The 18,816-nt window shown below is 55.0% G+C and overlaps 2 protein-coding genes across 4 annotated transcripts; one reads left to right on the top strand and one right to left on the bottom strand.

Moving 5' to 3' along the window:
* Positions 1 to 712: 712 nt before the first annotated feature.
* Positions 713 to 4,515, top strand: LOC119114895 (U6 snRNA phosphodiesterase). Of its 3 annotated transcripts, none has more exons than XM_037238950.1 (4): positions 713 to 900; positions 2,626 to 3,177; positions 3,604 to 3,763; positions 4,304 to 4,515. In XM_037238950.1, the coding sequence occupies exons 2-4, from the start codon at positions 2,669 to 2,671 to the stop codon at positions 4,487 to 4,489; spliced, it is 855 nt and encodes a 284-aa protein (XP_037094845.1). In that variant the 5' UTR covers positions 713 to 900; positions 2,626 to 2,668; the 3' UTR covers positions 4,490 to 4,515. The 3 variants fall into 3 exon arrangements, with proteins under 3 accessions (XP_037094845.1, XP_037094846.1, XP_037094847.1); XM_037238951.1 differs by having other exon boundaries at positions 713 to 917; XM_037238952.1 differs by lacking the exon at positions 713 to 900 and adding an exon at positions 930 to 1,130.
* A 2,090-nt stretch (positions 4,516 to 6,605) lies between these two features.
* On the bottom strand, positions 6,606 to 18,496 carry LOC119114894 (F-box only protein 32). The gene is made up of 7 exons (XM_037238948.1): positions 18,210 to 18,496; positions 15,238 to 15,347; positions 8,412 to 8,476; positions 8,026 to 8,212; positions 7,705 to 7,840; positions 7,216 to 7,507; positions 6,606 to 6,834 (listed from the first exon to the last, which is right to left on the bottom strand). Exons 1-7 carry the CDS (start codon positions 18,380 to 18,382, stop codon positions 6,628 to 6,630), a joined length of 1,170 nt encoding a protein of 389 aa, XP_037094843.1. The 5' UTR covers positions 18,383 to 18,496; the 3' UTR covers positions 6,606 to 6,627.
* Between the last annotated feature and the right edge of the window lie 320 nt (positions 18,497 to 18,816).

Below are 18,816 nucleotides of genomic sequence, written 5' to 3'. Positions count from 1 at the left end.
TCATCCGTCGTTACAAGCTCTCATCACTCTCCATAATTCATCTCAGCCAACTCGGCATACGACGAACGCTCTGCTCCCTTCCTCAACAAACGTAATATTTCTCTGGATGCCTGGACACGCAAATATTCGTGGAAACAGCACTGCTGACGAAGAAGCAAAACGAAGTCTCATGCTTCCGGAACGTAATCATCTTCATTGTCCCGTTTCTTATATTCTAGCAGCTCTCAATTTACGTATCCGTCTTTTTCTCCAATCCGAATGGGACCAACGCGCTCATCACCACGTTCACCCAATCAAACCCATACTTCAGCACTGGCTGGCAATTAATCAAGATAATCGCCTGAAGGAAGTGCTGCTTGCCAGACTGTGTATCGGCGACACCAAAATCACCCACTGCCACCTTTTCGAACGTACTCCTCCTCCGCTCTCATCGCCGCGGCCTCCCTTTCCCAATAAATCACTTCCTCCTCGTGTGTCCGGTATATCAACGATCAAGGCAACCGCTCATCAATTGCACTAATGTTAATCGGCTTCCATTCAATCTCCATTCTCTCCTCCGTGATTCTTATCCTGATTTGATCGCTTTCCTCTTTGAGTTTTTACCCAGTACAGGATTAGATATCTTCATTTGAGTAAAGGTTTTTTCCCGCATAATTCGGCAAAGACTGCAGGTTTTCCCTATGAACTAGGAGTCCTGGTTTTTCTTAGTTACGACTTTCCAGGACTCAATAACATCACACAACACCACAAGGTCGTGCCGGCAGCGGAGCCCGGGGGTGGTCTCCCCGTTGCTGCGATGAAGCGGGCCGGCATCCATCCATCGCACAGGTCGCCGACAAGTCAGCTGAGCCAAGTCCATCGCTGACGGACACCGCACACAGGACACACGGCACCCCAGGAGTAAGGCGAAGGGGCTGGTGAGGGGGCTCACTTGTCGTTCAAACGTATTGAATGCGTGTTATGTTGTCGTGAAATAGGTATATCCGTTGCTGCGGTCTGATTTACTTGCTATGATCTCGCTGGACAAAAATGAGCCGGGTTAACGTAACGTCACTTACGAATACCCTCTCCATTGCGCTGCGCAGGACAGCACAAGCTGGTTTGACGTAATCGTTGCGTGGCCTTTTGCCGTAAGTAAATTTCCTCCCCTCGGAAGTGACTTTAGGTCCGTCGAGGGAAAAAAGGCCTTGCATCGGCCCACAGCAAAAAAGCCCAGGAGGCTATACACCCTAAACCAGGACAATACAAGACATGTATTATGGGCCGGGTTTGTATGAGAACCATAGGTGGAGCGTTTTCGACATTCACACAGTTTCCAGAGGAGAACTGTTTTGCTAAATGTGTGATTCTTCCCATCATGTGCAAATGAAAGGACATTGAAAAACCCAGACAGCAACTCCAGTTCAATGTCGACTTTTCATGCAAAGTGCTGCATAAGCTGAGTTTCATTTACTTATGTGTACAGTGTCATGTGCCTTCTTTGTTTGGAATAGTAGACCTCTTGACCTGGACCATAATATTATTTTGGATTTAAAAGTAAATAAAAATTATGGCAATTATGGTGCATCCATCATTTGTTGAAGCATGACTCTCAAGGCTAGGAAGTTATTGAGCAACTGTTTTGTGTTCAGCTGTTGTAGCTTATGTTCCATAAATCCTGTGAGCATCATTAGTAACATACAAATAATTTATGTTAAACACTTCTTGTCATTGTGTACTTGCACATATCATGTTGGCTGTAATGTTGATTGTCTCCATGAATCATTATAACTGATGATAAACCAGCTAACTAAATAGCATCATAACTAATGTATGTTTGTGTAGGATGTTTTAATTGCATGTGTGATGAACTCCTAGGATATTGGATGACTAAAAATATTAAGTATTGGTCTCATATGAGAAATGTCATGTTCTATCAAACCATGAATGGTTGATGTCTTATGGAGCAGTTCCAGCTATTCTAAGCTTATGTTTGGTTGTCTGTCATCTTATTATCTGTTCAGTTGGCATGCCACTGATTGATTTGTTGTACATTGTTGGATAGTAAGTATGCTCTGGCATGTGCTTGTGAATGTTGACAAAATGGAAGTTAAGAAATGGTTGCTGACATCAGTGACAGTGCCTGCTTCAGAGCCTTGTTTATGCAGCTATGTAACCAACATTTGAATGGTTTGTTATGGCATGAGATATCATGTGTGTTAGTGCTTGATTTTCTCAACTTGACATGCTTTTGCCAGTCACTTTTCTTTTAGACACTGAAGTACCTGTAATACTCTGAAATTCTTGTGATACCCTGTTTCACATACTGATACTATTATGTATATGATTATTTTGTGGTCTCTTGTGGTCCATGTCTGATGAAGGTGTATGGGAAACTCATTTGCTCATTGATGAATACATATAAAAGCACTTCAATGCATAAAGCTTGTGCATGTTGGGTACATGTACTGACATATCATTATCATTTTACCATCATTCATCACAAAGCCTTGTTAAGTTTCACTTTTGAGACTTTGTCAGATTCTATACCCCTCGAGAACCTATCTTGTGCAGCTCATGAAGCTCCTTGTGCTCCACTGGCTCTCCAGTAGCACCAGCTGATGCACATATATTTGTTGCTCCCAGGTGACGGCAGCAGTGGTGGCGACGCGCGGAACGTGCGCCAGCCATGTCTCGGTGTCATGCATTGGAGGCGCGGCCGGCCGCCCTGATCGCTCTTCAGCAATATGGCTCCTCCGGCTCCGGCTCCGACTCCGACGCAGACATGGAGGTGGACGTGGAGCGCCTGGCCGAGAAGCGGCGCTCGCGCTCACCGGGCGTCGGCGCCGCCGCACCGCCGGCCAAGCGTCGGCAACCGCCGCTGCCGCTACCCGACGCCGTGCAGCAGATGTTCGGTCCGGCGGAGCGACACGAAGACCGGCCTGAGGAGCACGGGGGCCGTATGCGCGGTTTCGCTCACGTGCGGGGAAACTGGTCCACTTACGTGTTCATCCCGTACGACGCGTCGCCCGTGTTCCACTCGCTGGTACAGACTTGCGTGACCATTTGTGAACCTTTCGTGCGGCTGACCGTCCAGGAGGAGTTTCACGTCAGCCTCACGCGTACAGTGGTGCTCAAACACCACTGGATGCAGTCCTTCATGGCGTCCGTGAGGCAAGCACTGGAGTCATACGGAAGGTGAGACACCGCGAAGGGAATATATGCAGTACCGTGCTTCGTTTGTTCAGTGGGTAATGAATTAGCCCATAATAAGCCCATGGGCAGACCTTGTTGAGGCGCCCTGGAGTCCTTGTTGACGCATACCCTTGCAGCCAAAGCGCCATATTTAGATAAACTAAACTGTCGGGTGGCCAGTGCGTGGTGTTTTCGCGGCCGGTCGGTGCCTGCGGCCACCACTCATGTAAGCCGTCCTTCAGCGCGTGCCACCCAGCACCCTGCGCAGCGCACCTGGCCCCGCGGGACCGTACCAAAGCCCCGTGGGACCGTGCCGAGGCCCTGCCTGACCGTACCGAGGCCCCGCCTGACTGTACCGAGGCCCCGCCTGAGTGCACCGAGGCCCCGCCTGACCGTACGGAACCCCGCCTGACCGTACCGAGGGCTCAGCTTTCAGCTGGCGCTGGGCCCGGCCCGGGTGTACGTCAATGACGAGGGCACGCGCACGTTCCTGGGCCTGACGGTGTCGGCCGGCGGCGTGGCCGTCGCCGGCGTCAGCCGCCGCCTGGACCGTTGCCTGGCCGAGTACGGACTGCCGCCCTTCTACCAGGTAAGGGGTCTATAGTAAAGTGGGCTTCCCGACACGACGCGGCCGTCCGGACCCTCCCCACGAGATCATGGTGTTGCAGACGCCGTTGCGGCGGCGTCTATTGTGCGGCGGATTACAAGGAGCGCCTGACGATGGGGTTGGCTAGTCTGCTGAGCTCGGTATTTTGACGGCGGCATGGCATCTAAACAGACCCTTGGTTGTGTTCCACGGGCGGATCCCGGGTGCCGCTTAGTCATTAGGGATCGGGCTGCCGGGTGGAGCAACGTTTTCCCGGTTCGTGCTTACTCGATATGTTCACAACTGTATTGATAGAATGTAACAGTCGAACCAAGCAATGCGTACCAGTTATTCCGGAGTGTGACGTATTCGTCGTCTGGTCCTTCGATTGTGTCACATGTGTGATGGCGGTGAACTTTATTGTGTTCATGGTCGTTGTGTACGGGTCAGTACGCCGCATTCGGGGCATGCTTTCCCGTTATATGTCGTGTTCTGATCGAACTTTTATGCCGAGTCATTACAGCCCTCTCGATCTCTTCTCAGGAAGGCTCCTTCCACCTATCCATCGCGTGGTGTACGGGAGACCACAGTGCTGCCTTCCAGCGACTGCTGCCGGAGCTAGACATGGCCGTGGCCGGCTACGCCAGTCAAACGCGGCTGTCCTGTGACGTCACGGAAGTGCACTGCCGCTACGGCAACCGGCGCTTCGAGGTGCCGCTTGGAGGGTGACCCACCGGGCCGGACGCAGCGATCTTAGTGACCTGCTGGCCGACTGCAGGCCGGCCAGGTCACACCAGGAGTGTTTGTGACCACCCGACCCTCAGCGAGCGACCGCCACCTATCGCTTGGCTGCGAAGCGCCTGGCGGCCTTGATCGCGCACTGTTTGTGGTTGTTTCGCGTCCTAGCTGTTATTTCTGTTTTGTTCTATGGCGCTGAAAACGTGTCCAGATAACTGTTGGGCGTTTAGCGAGCCCCTTCAGAGCGCATAGGTAATCCAGCGAGACCATGGTCAGAAAGTGACGCCGAAAGTGTGTCGTCTGGCCAGAAGAGAAGGCCGCCCAGGAAAGGTTACTGACAGAACTGAAGAGAAACGGGCGCCGCAGGCGGGCGTGATGAATGAAGAGTGCAGGCGGGGACGTAAATTTGGTGGGCCGACGAGGTTTGAATTTTGCGAATGGTTTCTTGAGCGCTGTGATTTAAAACACGGGAAGCTGCCGAACCAGTCGCACATCCCCCGCGCAGAGTTTTGATGGCGCCCAAGTTTGGCTGCATAGTTCACCATGTCTCGTTTCGCGTCACATTCACACAAACACGACCGGCCCCCAGCTGAAAATGTATTGCGAAAAAATAGAATCTCAAATCAAACCACATCACGATGGCTAGCGGCGACCGGACTCCGAAAGACCCGCGCATGACGTCAGCAAAACCGGATCTGGGGTATGACGTCGGCCAAACCGGATCTGGGATATCGTCCGCCAGATTGCCCTCGTGAACGTACCCGGCCGCTTTCTGTGATCACCACAGCCACTGGCAGACGTGTTATGCGTACACCGTTTTGCGACTAGCGCGCCGCTGCACACCATTTAAAACAGCGCAAACCGTTGCAACAACTATGCGGTTTCCCGCTCGCCGGACGTGAGGCTGCGCGCGGTTGCGCTCAGTTTTGGCTGCCGAGAAGCTCCAGTTTAAAATACTACAGCGTGTTCCATTTTGTAAAGATCATTCTTCGTGCTCTACGATTTCAGAGGGCGATGCGATAATCGCCGACACAAAAGTAACATATTGAAGTCAAGACACCGGAACACGCTCGGAGCGTGCCCCGCGCCGCAAGCACAACTGAGCCTTCGCACAGTCACGGAAAAGAACGGGTACGCATTTCGCAGGGCGACCTTGCTCGATGGCTGGGGTGCGACAAAGCTCCGTGATACGGTACACTACAACTGCACGTACAAGCCGCACTGAGAGTACCTGTCAGGCGGAGAGGCGTACGCGGGAAGGCGCGTATCAATGGATCGCACCGACTTGTCGGCATTGAACGCCCCCACACGCGCACGCACATGGGGAGACTAGCGTCTGGCCGGACTTGGTCGGAGCGTCTCGCACAGCCCGGCCCCACAGCGTCACTTCTAAAGAGAGCCGTTCCGCCACAGCTCCGTTGGCGTCGGCGCATTGGAAACTAGCTGATTTGACATTCGATATTACACAAGGCCCATCAAAGAAAAAACACGTGTCACTATCGAAGATGTGCAGAGCCTCCAGCACGGGACACGGAGGGGAATTATAGATTCATAGCCGATGTTGCGACTAGGGATGGTCTCACAAACGCTGCATCCGAAACAGCGCACCAAAAACCGTAACCTAAGATACGTTCGCTCACCGAAGCGACGCGGACGTGAAATGCGCTACAGTTGACGTTAAATGCCAAGTAGCTGCGCAAGGTTTCAGAAAGCCACCCGCCATTTAAAACACATGCAGCTAATGGAGATAAAAAATAATATGTCGCTCTCAACAGCTGAAAAATAGACACTACTAACACCGCAGTCTCGCATGGAGGTCTACACAGGAACAACAGCAATATAACGCCAATGTCGCACAACTTCGTTCGCGGTAGGGCGTGTCGGGTCACGCTCGGGTTTCACGTCGCCCGACGACCTGACGCCGTGGGTCAGCGGCCGAGCGTGTCCGCGGTGTGACGTCACAGCACGCGCCGGCGGCCGGGCGCTGAGCATGTCTGGAGTGTGACGTCACAGCACGCGCTGGCGGCCGAGCGCTGAGTATGTCCGTGGTGTGTGGGGGCGGCTCCGGCGGACCGAGACGAGCCGGCGCGCGCCGCCGGAGCCGGCCGGCGGACGCGGACGCGGGTCGCTCACAGCGAGAAGAAGGCGAGGAAGGTGCCGGGCGGGATGGGGATGTGGTAGCGGTCGCGTTCGTCGGCCGATAGGCGCGCCAAGTTCACAGTGCATGGATGGCCGAAGCACTTCCAGAAGAGGCAGCGGCAGGCGCGGCACAGGTGCACCATCTCGGCGTACTCCTCGCGCAGGCCGTACAGTCGCCGCAGCCGGTGGTACAATGTCTGGCCGACAGAGGCCGTCTCCGGTCACGGACCGAGCATGAGGCGGCGCGGCGTTTGTGCGGGACGGCTGTAGCCATGGCTCAAATCTCTGATCGTTGCGACCACCGGCCATCAAACGACTCGTGTGATAACCGTGTCCAGATATCATGGGAGTCCACACCAGTGTCATGCGGTGGACAGCACAAACAACACAATAACTGGAAGCAGAGCAGACACAGTGCATGCACAACCAGCCTGTAAGGCGTGCATACCAGAGATACGTAAGTCAACCCCCAAGCAAAGACAACATATAACCACCCCTCATTATCGGTTAGCGGGCGCTCAGGTCCCGTTGTCTAGTCCAGCACAGTCTGTGGCGGAGGCGCGCCCAGCCCGCCTCACCTGCCAGTCCACCGGGTGGGCGGCCAGCGTGGCCAGCGTGCCGGCGGCCGGGCCGGCTGTGGCCAGCGAGCTCTGGATCTGCTGGCCGCTGAAGTGGTACTGGCACAGCTGGCGCCAGATGCGGCTCTCCTCGGCGATCTCGGCCAGCACGCTGTACGCCTGCGCCGAGCTGGCCAGATCGCGGTGGTCGTTGAGGCGCAGCACCACCTCGCGCAGACACTCGGGCGGCAGCCGCTGCAGCTCGAACGGCGCGCCCTCCAGTTGTATTTGGCCGGCCACCGCGCGAATGCGGCTGCCGACAGGCGGCATTGGCGTCACCACAACCGACTGCCAGCGGCACCGACGGCAACGGCGGCTCTGGGGCACCGGACGACGCCACGCGAATCCCACGATTGGCACACAGTGCACGCGCCAAACATGACAAACAGATATGGCATGCGTGCGGCTGATTTGAGGACACTGCAGCGGGTGATGATGAAGCTGACCCACCTGATGGCCTGGTGATGCTGCTCCCACAGAGGGCTTGAGCCCAGTTGCTGGCCGAAACAGTAGTATTCCATCAGCATCGTCTTCAGGTTATCCAGCATCTGGTTCAGTAGGCGTAGATTGGACTTATTACTGGACACTGGGAGAGGAGAAAACCATAACGTAAAAAATCATCGCACCTCATGACGGGCGCGTGTTGTTTACGAATCACGTGCTGCAAACACCACTTCACCTCATCTCAGATGATTCACTAAAAAAACCATAAAACAGAGAATTGCCTAATTTATGTGTCCTGTGATATATGGCGTTGCCCGGCGGCGGTACCTGTGTGCGCCAGCTCCTCCAGCAGCGAGAAGACGACCCGCTGCGCCGTGCCGGACAGTGACATCACGCTCTCGTTGATCAGCAGCTCCAGCAGCTTGCAAACGTAGTTGAACCGGCGCGCGTCGTGCAACGCGCTCTTGAAGTCCAGCCGCTTGATGACGTCACTAAAGCCGGTGTAGCCCCCCACCTGGTGGTCAGAAGTGAAGCCGAGCTTCAGCTTCCAGTCGCCATGACGAGAGGTCCCGTAACGACGGCAAGGCCACGGCCAGCTCAGTCCGGCTACATTGTTATGCACGGCGGGCTCGACGCCGGGCATACCTCCGCGTAGGGATGATAGTGCGGATGAGGGCGGGGAGGGGAGGGGTGCTGTGGCCGGGTCGTCTCACCTCGCGCGACGGCTTGACCGTGATCTGGCAGTGGGGCGGCGGTGAGTAACCGACACCCCCAGCATCTGTCGGCAGGGAGCGCACGCCGTGTTACACACGATGGCAGAAACAGCGGAGCGGCACACAAAGCGCGCCTCCGTCACGCCGCCAAGAGCGACAAGCGCGATCAGCACAGCTCCTGCTTGCGAGCCGTCAGCTGGTCGCGGTCCAAGGGTCAGAAATATGGCCACTCTCCCAACCCTCGGTCCGCCACCTAGCAACAGCCATGGGGTGCAACAGACGCCGCACGCGGCCTCGGAGGCGAGGGCACATGACAGACCGACGCAAGCACTGAAACTCAACGGCGCATTGCATAAAATCTTCACGCTCGAATGGTGCTGACCAGTCGGCCGTGGGCACCACTGGACGCCGACTGACCTGGGGTGAATTCTCACCCAGATGTGGTAGCCTGGGCCCATATAGTCTCGAGAAAGGTTGAACTGACGTGAAGCGACATTGCAACATTACCGAAAGAGACTTGAGGTGCAATTCCGAAATTAAGTTCCGGAGTTACTCTATGGATCAAGTAAAGAAGGCTATATCAGCAGCATAATAATACGGTTAAAAAACAACCTTGTGCTCAAGGTTCCCAGAAAGTAACTAAAAATGCAACATGCGTTAGAGATTAACAGCTTCAAAAGCTCACTCACACCGTGCGCAATTTTTTCCAACCTGATAAAGGCTAATGGCTGAATACTTCGTATTGAATGGTCACTTTCAGCAAGGCTTAATAGCGTTAATCTTGTTCGGAGGGAAACAAAGTGTATCCTGACAACAGCTGTCGATTGACTCAGTATTGACTCAGCCAGCACCTGAAATAAAGCCCTGGACAAGCCACCTACTCTGGCTATCGAGAGGTGGCTGGAATCAGAGAACCGGAGACGTAGAGACCCCATGCCCTCGTGTCGCGACATGACATGGCGGCCATTTTCCGCGAGGCTATCTTCGGGACAAGCTGAGGACAGATGGTTCAAAGACGTCGGCGGACAGAACAGAGGGCCCCAGTCAGCAGCACGGCAAGCAAAACGGCGAATCACCGGCAGGGGTCAGTGTCGCAAGTCTTGAAAGTAGCACGACCACGCCACACCGCCGCTGCGGATCACCGCTTTTCAGTGTCATGCACGAGGGAAAACCGCCAGACAGCAATGACGCAACTGAGAACCGCGCCCGGTCGGCGGAGGTGGCGTGCTAGCTCGGTGTACAATCGGCAAGGTTCCCCTATGGCCACATGATAGCACTGATCACGCAGCTCGGCTCTGCACTGACCAGGGCTGCTCATCAGGTGTCCCGGTCAGAACCTAATTGAATATTAGCGCCTGCCAGGAGGGCAGGAGGGGGCCCGGCCACAGTCACGCACAGCGTGCTGCCGACAGCGGCGAACGTCCCGTGCGAGCCGACAGCAGCTCGGTGCCCGCCGTGCGGGTGAGACGCAGGGGCACAACACACGGCGGACGCCAACAGCTGACAGCACCGAACCGAATGAGCCGTCCCGGAGGGCACGACATCGCACCGATGCCGCTTCAGCCATGCTCGGTGCCTAATCCCAACAAAGAAGAAACATGAGTGTCACGGACTGTGATTTCGCTTGCATGACAGTGGCTGGCGATACAGATTGGCAACTGTCAGTCTGACAACGTCATGTCACCAATCAATCAAGTCATGATCGATTGTCAACTGTCTAACAGAAGCGAGAAATGCCACCTCTAGCACGGGTCTGCCGGTGGTTGGTTACACCGCGCGTGCACCCCAAACAATCCCGCCAATGGCAGCCGTCTCTCACCCACCCAACAGAGAATGTGCGTTAGGGCGCTTTTAGCACGCGCCTGATAGGATGTTTTTACAGATGACGACCTTGCTCACCCCTGATAATACGATCCCAAGATCACGGACTCAATTCACCCAGTTGGTGCTATTTGGTGCGCGCACAAAGGCTCGTATTTGCAGTTGATAGCCGCCTATCGCTGGCTGACGCGCTCATGCAATTCAGCCGGCAATAGTGCGTCAGCTTACGGGCTGCCTCTCTGGGTCAGTCTATCCCAAGTTCCGTCTGGCTTTAGGCCTGTCTGGGTCCGACTTTCCCTAGGTCTGCCTAGGCCCCACTGTTGCCGGGTCCGTCTGGGCCCCGCTGTCCCCGGGTCCGTCTGGGTCCCTCTGTCCCTGGGTCCGTATAGGTCCGACTGTTCCCGGGTCCATCTGGGTCCGTCTGGGCCCGACCGTCCTTAAGTCCGTCTGGGCCCGACTGTCCGTTATCGGCTGACGGAGCCGCTGCTGGCTGCCGTCCGTCCCGTCCGCCCCATTCAGCAGCCTGCTGTTGGTCACTCGGTCTCGGCACCTGACACAGAGCCCAGAGCATCGGCGGTTCGCCTGGCGCCGATCGCACCGGCGAGCCCGGTCTCAGGCGCGCTAGGAGACAAAGGAGAGCCTCGGTCGAACCGGCTTCTCAAGGACGGGGCCGCCGGGTCCGGATGACGGGCGGCACTGCTGCCCTGCCCGCTCCCTCCCTCGCCGCATGACCTCAAGCTGAGATCCCTGACCTCAGGTCACGGTATCACACGGCTCCACAAGCCTTTCGGCAAACATGCCCCGTTGGAGTGGCTGTACCCGGCTGGAGGGTTCAGGGCCTTCACAACAGGCTACATTTGGCAATGAAACTAATAACAGTCATCCCTACATAGCATTCGGACAAAGTTTATCTGATAAAGATATACCGAGCGGGAGAGCTCCCAGTCTGCGCTGCCTTCCACGAACAAGACTGTCAGGAAGATATTGGACCGAACAAGAACCTTCCCAAACAGCCATGGCTTCAGACGTTGAAAGTTGCTACACAAACTTAATGGTGATGGAACTATTATCGGTGGAATTGACAGATGGACCAGGCAGTGGATAAGTGGAAGCTGCAGTAATTATGAAGAAAAGTATTCTAATCACACCAAATACCAACGCTCAAATGTCATAAGTGGTTCGCTTGTCTCATTAGCTGTAGGCGTGCAATAATCAAAACAAGCGGACGCTGGGACGAGGCCATTTACGGCAAACCAAAATTGACCTTTTAAGTGTCTTTTGCCGGTTAGGTGGGAGCGGCTTGAGGAGTTACTGCCTACGGGCCAGTACCTCAACCAGCCTCTTAACTCGCAATAAGCCGTTACCCAGACCTTCGTCCGGTCACGTGGTAACGCCTATTCCACCCACACCCCTAGCCGCTGAAGCATAAGATAGTTCAATAACTGCGAGCACAGTAGGCTTCCGCAAAGAACGAAAATTCGCCCAGCAGCAATGACAACATTTGACGGAGTCGAGCACTGTACGCCGGCTTAATAAGCTTGTCACAAGTTTCCCTCACTTGAAGGGCTGTTTGTTTTGAGAGGTCCATGCACCGCCTGCCTGCCGCCACAGTGGTGCTGTAACCGAGGGCTAGGCTGGCAACAACTTGTTATGGGGACAATGACCGCGCCAGTCACGTGGCCCGACATGTATATAACTCGACTTCAGCCTGTTCCATACATTGCATGCACGATTCCAACGTAAAATGCAGAATGAAGCTCGCAAAATGAAAGAAAATAATAATGTAGCCATGCCGCTTATGGTTGCTTGCTCCGCCCTTTCTGAAGACTCCTACCCGCAGGCGAGCCAAACCCAGGCGTCTGCTGGCCACTTCGAGACAAGCCGAGCGTGTCCAGCGGCACGGCGCGGTCTGCAGCCACACCACGGGCCGCGGCCAGTGCTCGAACGCACACTCCTGTCCCATTCACTTTCCCTTTCGTCGCGCTGACGGCGGCCAACGGTCAGTACAGGCGTCAGTAGCGGTGAAACCGGCGCCGCGAGTCGCGTCAGCCGGCCGCGCATCTGGTGCAGCGGCCGAGCCGGGAGGCGTCGCCACGGGCAGGACCGCCGGCGCCCGTTATGTAACCCTACCCCGAGCCGGACGCTCCCCGCCGGCGGCGACACGCGTCCGCCGCCGTCGGACACATGTCGCCTGCGCACGCACAACACTGGAACCGACTACCTCATGATAGTGGCGCAGGCAGAGGAGGGGCACAGGGCCACTTGCCGTTCTTTCGTTCTAGGAAGTCAGAGGGGCTCTTCAGCACTTTTCGTAATAGCCTGATTTGAGGGCATGCAGGACCTGAGCGGCCGGCCCGAGGTCGTATTCGTTGGCCCGGCCCGCAGGGCCTTATACTTCAATACCAGCCAGAGGACCCCGAGCTGTTAAGGGGCCCGCCGAGTTGATAATGGCCTTAATGTCGATCAGACACTTCCAGTAACGCACAGTCGGTTGCGTGTACGCATGGGCCTGAAGGCCCATTTCTCAAGCAGGGACAAAGTCAGAACAAACGATTTACATTGGTCGAGGCCCCCAGCGTCGGTCAGGATCTCACAACGCCTAATAGGAAGCCAAGTTTTGTCAAGGGGCCCCGAGTCAGCCACAGGCAGTGTTCGAGGAGGTCCGAATAGCCCGGAGTGCCCACCGGGTCCGACAACCAAGAGCCCCATTGGAAGGCCTAAGGGCACGAATGGCTGGTCGGAGTCTTATTCAAGTGTCCCCGCTTGCGGGGATGGACCCTCAAATGACAGTCAAAGGGCCCCTTGCGCCGATCAAAGACCTCCTGAGATGATAAGGGCCCACATGTCGGTCAAGCCCCATCGGTACCACAGTCGACTTCGTGTCGGTATGGGCTTGACGGCCCACTGCCCAATCAGCTACAATGCCGGGGCAGCGATTTACAGGGTTCGCAACGGGTCTCGAGCTGACCATGAGTGGTGTTCCATGGAGCCCAAAGAGGGGCCCGGGCGGTCCACCGGAACCGACGATCAAGGGCCCGGTTGGAGGGCGTAGGGGCCTGCAAGGCCGGCTGTAGGTCAAATGAAGTATCGCGAAGAACCCGTTGAGTCATGGCCCGAAACATTAGTCAGAGGTTCTCTTGTACTGTGTGGGGACCCACTGACACCATGCGAGGTCTCAGCCGGCCAGAGACCACTAACTGGGTTGGGTTAGTTGAGGCTCCTGTACCCGTCAGGGACCCACAGTGCCTATCAGGGGATCATGTGTCGGCTAGTGGCCCGATGTCGGTCACGGGCTTTCTTCGACGTGGTCCGAAGAGGGACCGAAGGGTCTCTTGACACCAAGGATCAAGGTCCGATTCGAAAGCTGAAGGCAGGCCCGAAGGACTAGCCGTAGGTCACATTAAGGATCCCCGCCCGTACGGTCATGATCTCAAATGTCTGTTAGAGGGCCTCTTGCACCGATTGGGGACCCCTGAAACAGAGCATTGGTCTGTTTCGGCCAGAGATCAACACCGAACAGTCGGCTTCGTGTCCGTCTGGGCTCCGGCGGCCCATTTCCCCAGCAGGGACAAGGCCGAGCCCGTGATTTGCACTGGTCGGGGCCCCCGCAACAATGCGAATCTCCTGTATCGTCCAGGGGCCCACAGCGCTTAACAGAGTGTTCTGTGTCAACAAGGGGCCTCGAGTCGGCCAGTGGATCATTTGCTGAACGAGGACTGGGATGGGACTCCGAAGACCCGAAATGAAGATGGGCGATTTTTTTCGCTGGTTTTACTTGACTGTGCCAAATGTAAGGTCACCTACGGCGTAAGACGTGAACCGGGTCATTAAGGCCGAAATCCATTTCCTAAAACATCCTCGATATGGTTTATTCGTCCTATATTCCTAGATTTTGTACCTTTGTACTGACTTCTGGCCTCTGTTATAGGCTCCCGCCATAGGAGGATGAGGGGGGACAAGTCCACAACTTTTGCGAAATACTAAGTTACACATGCGGCACCGCTTCCTTAAATAAAATCGAATCCCCCAGAGCACTGGTCCTATAAATCTAACTCATCACGCATTTTTATCTTTTTTGAAACCACGCAAGTCAATGTGAAGCAAAGCTCAATGAAGCTATATTCGAGGCAAAAAAGCGTGCACTGGCGCAGAGACACAAAACTCAGCTGGCACCGCCTCGACAAAGAACCCTACGTCACGAGCCGCGAAAGACAGATACAACCAGTGGTGCAAGCTATCTGTGCGGCGGTGCCCGCAGTCCGCACCAAAACCAACACTGTCCGAGTGGGAGCCGGCACCGCTGTCGCCTGAGCAGCGAGCGGCGCATCCTCCCGCGTGCCCCGGCGCTGTACCCGGCCCAGCCCCGCTCCCGCGGCGTCACCCGTCAGTGGGAATTCCGTCGACGGAGCACGTGCCCAGCTTGGCACGGCCTCCTCTGACCGGGTGCTGCGAAACGCATTTGGCAACTGGGGCACCTCAAACTGCTGCGTATTTAGACTTGCCCGGCCCACGGACAAAGGAGGAGTTGGCTCGGATCGGGACGTTTCGGGCGTAGTGTTTGTCTTGGACGGCGAACAACGACGACGCCGCTCTGGGAATCACGTAAAAGACGCTCTAGAAGGACGGGGATCAACGGCCTTGGCTAAACTCGCCGACTGCGAAGTACCAGTTCTCGATACTGGATCGAAATAAGCTTATAATCGATTGTATGACAATCGATTTCATGCTTCCCAGAATTCATCTGCTTCCACCATTTCCAGCTTGCTAGGCAGACGAAACATCCAATTCATACTTAAAAATGAATACTCCCTCCTCGCATCACGTTTCAAAGCCGTCCAACTCGCTTAAAACCAGCTATTTAATCACGACCCTCCCCCCCCCCTCCCATGACAGAGGCCGTACGGCATCCACGCGCACGTGGAGGCGCGTGGACATCATGGCTCCAGGCCGCGCTTGGAGGCGAGCGGCCGGGGTGGCCACCAGGTCAGCGGCGGGCGGTTCTCACCGGCAGCCTTGCGCGGCGCGAGGCCGGCCGACGGGATCGGCCGAGGTCGAGATGCCGCCAGCTGACCGCCGCGCACACACTCGTTCTCCTTGTCCTCGTCTGACGAGCCGCTGAAATCACGCACGAGACGTCAGTGGCGCGCCAGGCCCGACGGCTCGCACCAATGCACTGGTCGCGCGTTTGGTCAACATCCGCCGCAAGTGGCACACTCGCGATCCGTGGGGCACCGCACACTCGCGATCCGTGGGGCACCGCAGGCGCACATGCGTAGTGGAATGTTTCGAAAACGTGGAACTCGATGGAAGTGTCGAACAGTAGAATTGGCAGTTACTCTGACAGCGAGAAAATCGAATCGTTTATCCCGAGCTCAAACGCCCCGCACCACCACATTTCTTTGCAAATGAACACGAGTGATCGTTTCCAGCTTTTAAGTCGCAGCTCAGTCATTCAAAAGGCACGAGTATCGTACATATGTCGCATAACCCACAGAGTCGTCTCCCGTCTCACTCCCTTCTCTTGGTGCTCCCGGTGCGCCCCTCCGTTCCCCAAATAGAGCCGGAGGAGCGGGGCCAGCGGGCACGGCTGACGGTGGCGCCGATCCGCCCTGGGCCACATCCCGCCCGCCGCAACCCGGGCCCGTGTCATATCACCATCCAGGGCTAAAACGGGTTTGTCTACGCACTACTTGGAGAGGATACAATACTCTACACTGCTCACTGCTTATATAATATCGCTACCGTTAATATTTTACTAAAACTGCACACCGTTTTGATTGAGCCATACTGTAGGCCTGGGATACGCTGTTCTGCCTCGTCCGGGGATATGTCGTTTGAGATATAAGGCGCCTGGCGGTAGCTCCGGGTACTCCTCTTTGGCAGCATACTGCCTGCAGCCGACGTGCCATCTGAGCGAGAGCGGACGGAAAAACAACTCCGATCAGCGTCTGTCCCGCCCGTTCACGGAGCCAGCGGCCTATGCCACCAACTGCAGCACGGCAACCCCGAGCGGCGTCTGTCCCGCCCGTTCACGGAGCCCGCGGCCTATGCCACCAACTGCAGCACGGCAACCCCGAGCGGCAGTCGCGATTCCATAACCGGCCAACCGAGCATGAGCGGAGCGGGCCCTGCATGCCGAGCTTCTGACATGGGGACGCCTGCCGGCTGGCCACCGACCCCACACCGTCCTCGCCGTGGCGGTCGGGAGCCGTGGCGCGTCAGCGGCAGGGGTCTATCCGGCCCCGGCCGGCCGGACGTGCAGCGGGCTGCGGCGCGCACCGTTCGAGCCCGCCTCCGGGCGCTCCGGCCAGCGAACACCTCCCGCTCGGCCGGCGCCGAGCCCAGCGGACCGCACCGCCGCGCCTGGCGGACGTCGCGGCCCACTCGCCGGCGGCAGTTACAACAGCGCGGCCTGCTCGCGGCGGCGCGGCGGCTCCCCGGTTGGCTGACTCCCCGTGCCAGATGGAGAAAGGCGCCGCTGGCGCCCGGCCGTCCCGAGGCACACGAGCCGTGGGCACCACAAAACTGCTTGGCCAAAGTGCTCCACTGTTTACTGATGCTATAACATACTTAACTTAACAGAAAATAGCAAATGGAACATATATGTTCCCCCCCCCCCCCCACCCCCACACAGCATATTTCACATAAGCCACTCAAGATGAGATACAAAGCCCAGAATTCATGCTGATCAGAAAACCTTGTTGCAGGTGAAAAAGAGCACAAAACACATATCTAATGCACAGTTTTAGCTTGATGCTGGGAGGATACAAAGTCTGGGACAATGCTAGACATCACACAGCCAACACTCTGGTCATCTTTTGCCTTTTCTTATACCCTCAGTGTGTTAAAAATCAGCATGTTTCAAAGACAATCTGATCAATTATGGATATCTCTGATTATTTCAGCACAGCTCATCCTAGGGTGCAAGCAAGTTATATTCTCTCAATGTCTCCCCCTTCTCTTCCAAATACTAAACTGGGATGATTTTATCTCAATTTGGGAATCTCACACCTCTAAACATCTTGCAATATGTGAGAGCTTGGGCACATTCTAAACTGTTTCCCAGGATTGCCTGGTTTGCCTTCTCCACACTTAGCCTACCATATTTCCTATGCCAGCATATCATTGCTGCAAAATAGCAGCAGTCAATTTGTAGTCCCCTAGTATGCATGCATGACTTGCCCTGAAATGGCCCTTGGGCTCCTGATGTTTCTGCAATATTGTTATGCTTTTCAATTATTCATAAGTTAAAGCACAGGCCCACATATATATCACAGTAAACTTATGCAAATATTGATTTGATATAAGGCCCAGATACTTACTACAACATACTCATGCCAATATGACTAAGCCATGAATAAAAAACAGCAAACACTTTCAAGCTAAGCCAGTATTTAACTCTCTTAAGCCAACATGACCACTAAACAAAAGTAGCATGCACACATGCTTTTTTGTATCCATGCAACCTTCTTCCCATCACAACAAATATATATCCCAAATATATAAAATAATGTACAAAGGTGTGATGAGTAAGAACAATGTAGACAGCCAGCATCAGCTGCCTCTGTCAGACAAATTATTTCAAATCCATGGGTGCCTTACACCCAGAGACTGCTATTCCTATGCTTGCTGCCCCTCCCCCCCCCCCTTCCTCAGCCACATGCATCATGCAACCAATATGGTGAGCACTACTGGTTGGAGTACATGAAACATATGATGTGTGCCCAAAAGCTTCTGCACTGTTTTAGTCAATATACAATGACACACCCACACCTGGGCAGTGTCCATTTCATATGGCCTACCATTATGCCCTCAGGCCACTGGGTCAGACAAGGGCGACAGTCGAATCAACTGAAATATGGCCAGCACAAGGCAAGACACACTTTTTCTGAGTTAGCAAGTAGAAAGACTACGTACACTGAGACAAGACTGGGTGCATTCGCCATATCTAAAATTACTTAAGCCATTCTAAATTACCTGGATGGCGATTCCGACGATCTTTCTTTGTCTTCTTCGTCCAGGGATGCATTCAAGTTGTGCGACCTTGGTGGTGAACTTCCGCATTCCAGTATTTTCTTTTGTTCCCATCCTTCTTCTGTCTTCACCCACTCCTCCCCAGGCGAACGCCAATCCCTGGACAAGAAAGGCATGCCGTCGCACCACGCGCTTTGCCGCGCCGCGACTGATCAAGATCCTCCCTCTAGCCCCCTGTTGTGCTTTCTGCACCTCACCGTCTGCGGCGCATGGTCAGTGACGCAGTTCGGTCTTCGATCAGCTGGAGAACATGTGCATTTGTTTTCGTCCAGAGACCATGTCGTAATCACCATACAGCCTCCATACAAGTGTGTTGTAATTTTATGCCTTTCTAGGATAAAGAGCTTTTAAAAATATAAATACGATACAAGTTTTTTTTTATTAACTCACACATTTAGCAAAAAAACGAATTGAACACAAAATTAACGAAAGGAGGGCCGCTTGTTCACAGCGTATGTCAAAGTTTTCGAGACTGTACAATGCTACAAAACTAAACCCTGCCAAGGTTAGATGATGAAGCGTAAAAACGCAGCGGATTATAAATGAAAGA

The sequence above is a fragment of the Pollicipes pollicipes genome, unplaced genomic scaffold (assembly GCF_011947565.3).
Source record: "Pollicipes pollicipes isolate AB1234 unplaced genomic scaffold, Ppol_2.1 Scaffold_3087;HRSCAF=3621_pilon_pilon_pilon, whole genome shotgun sequence".
Lineage (NCBI taxonomy): Eukaryota > Metazoa > Arthropoda > Thecostraca > Pollicipedomorpha > Pollicipedidae > Pollicipes > Pollicipes pollicipes.
Note: the sequence above shows the minus strand (reverse complement) of the source record. Positions and strands in the feature narration are given on the sequence as shown.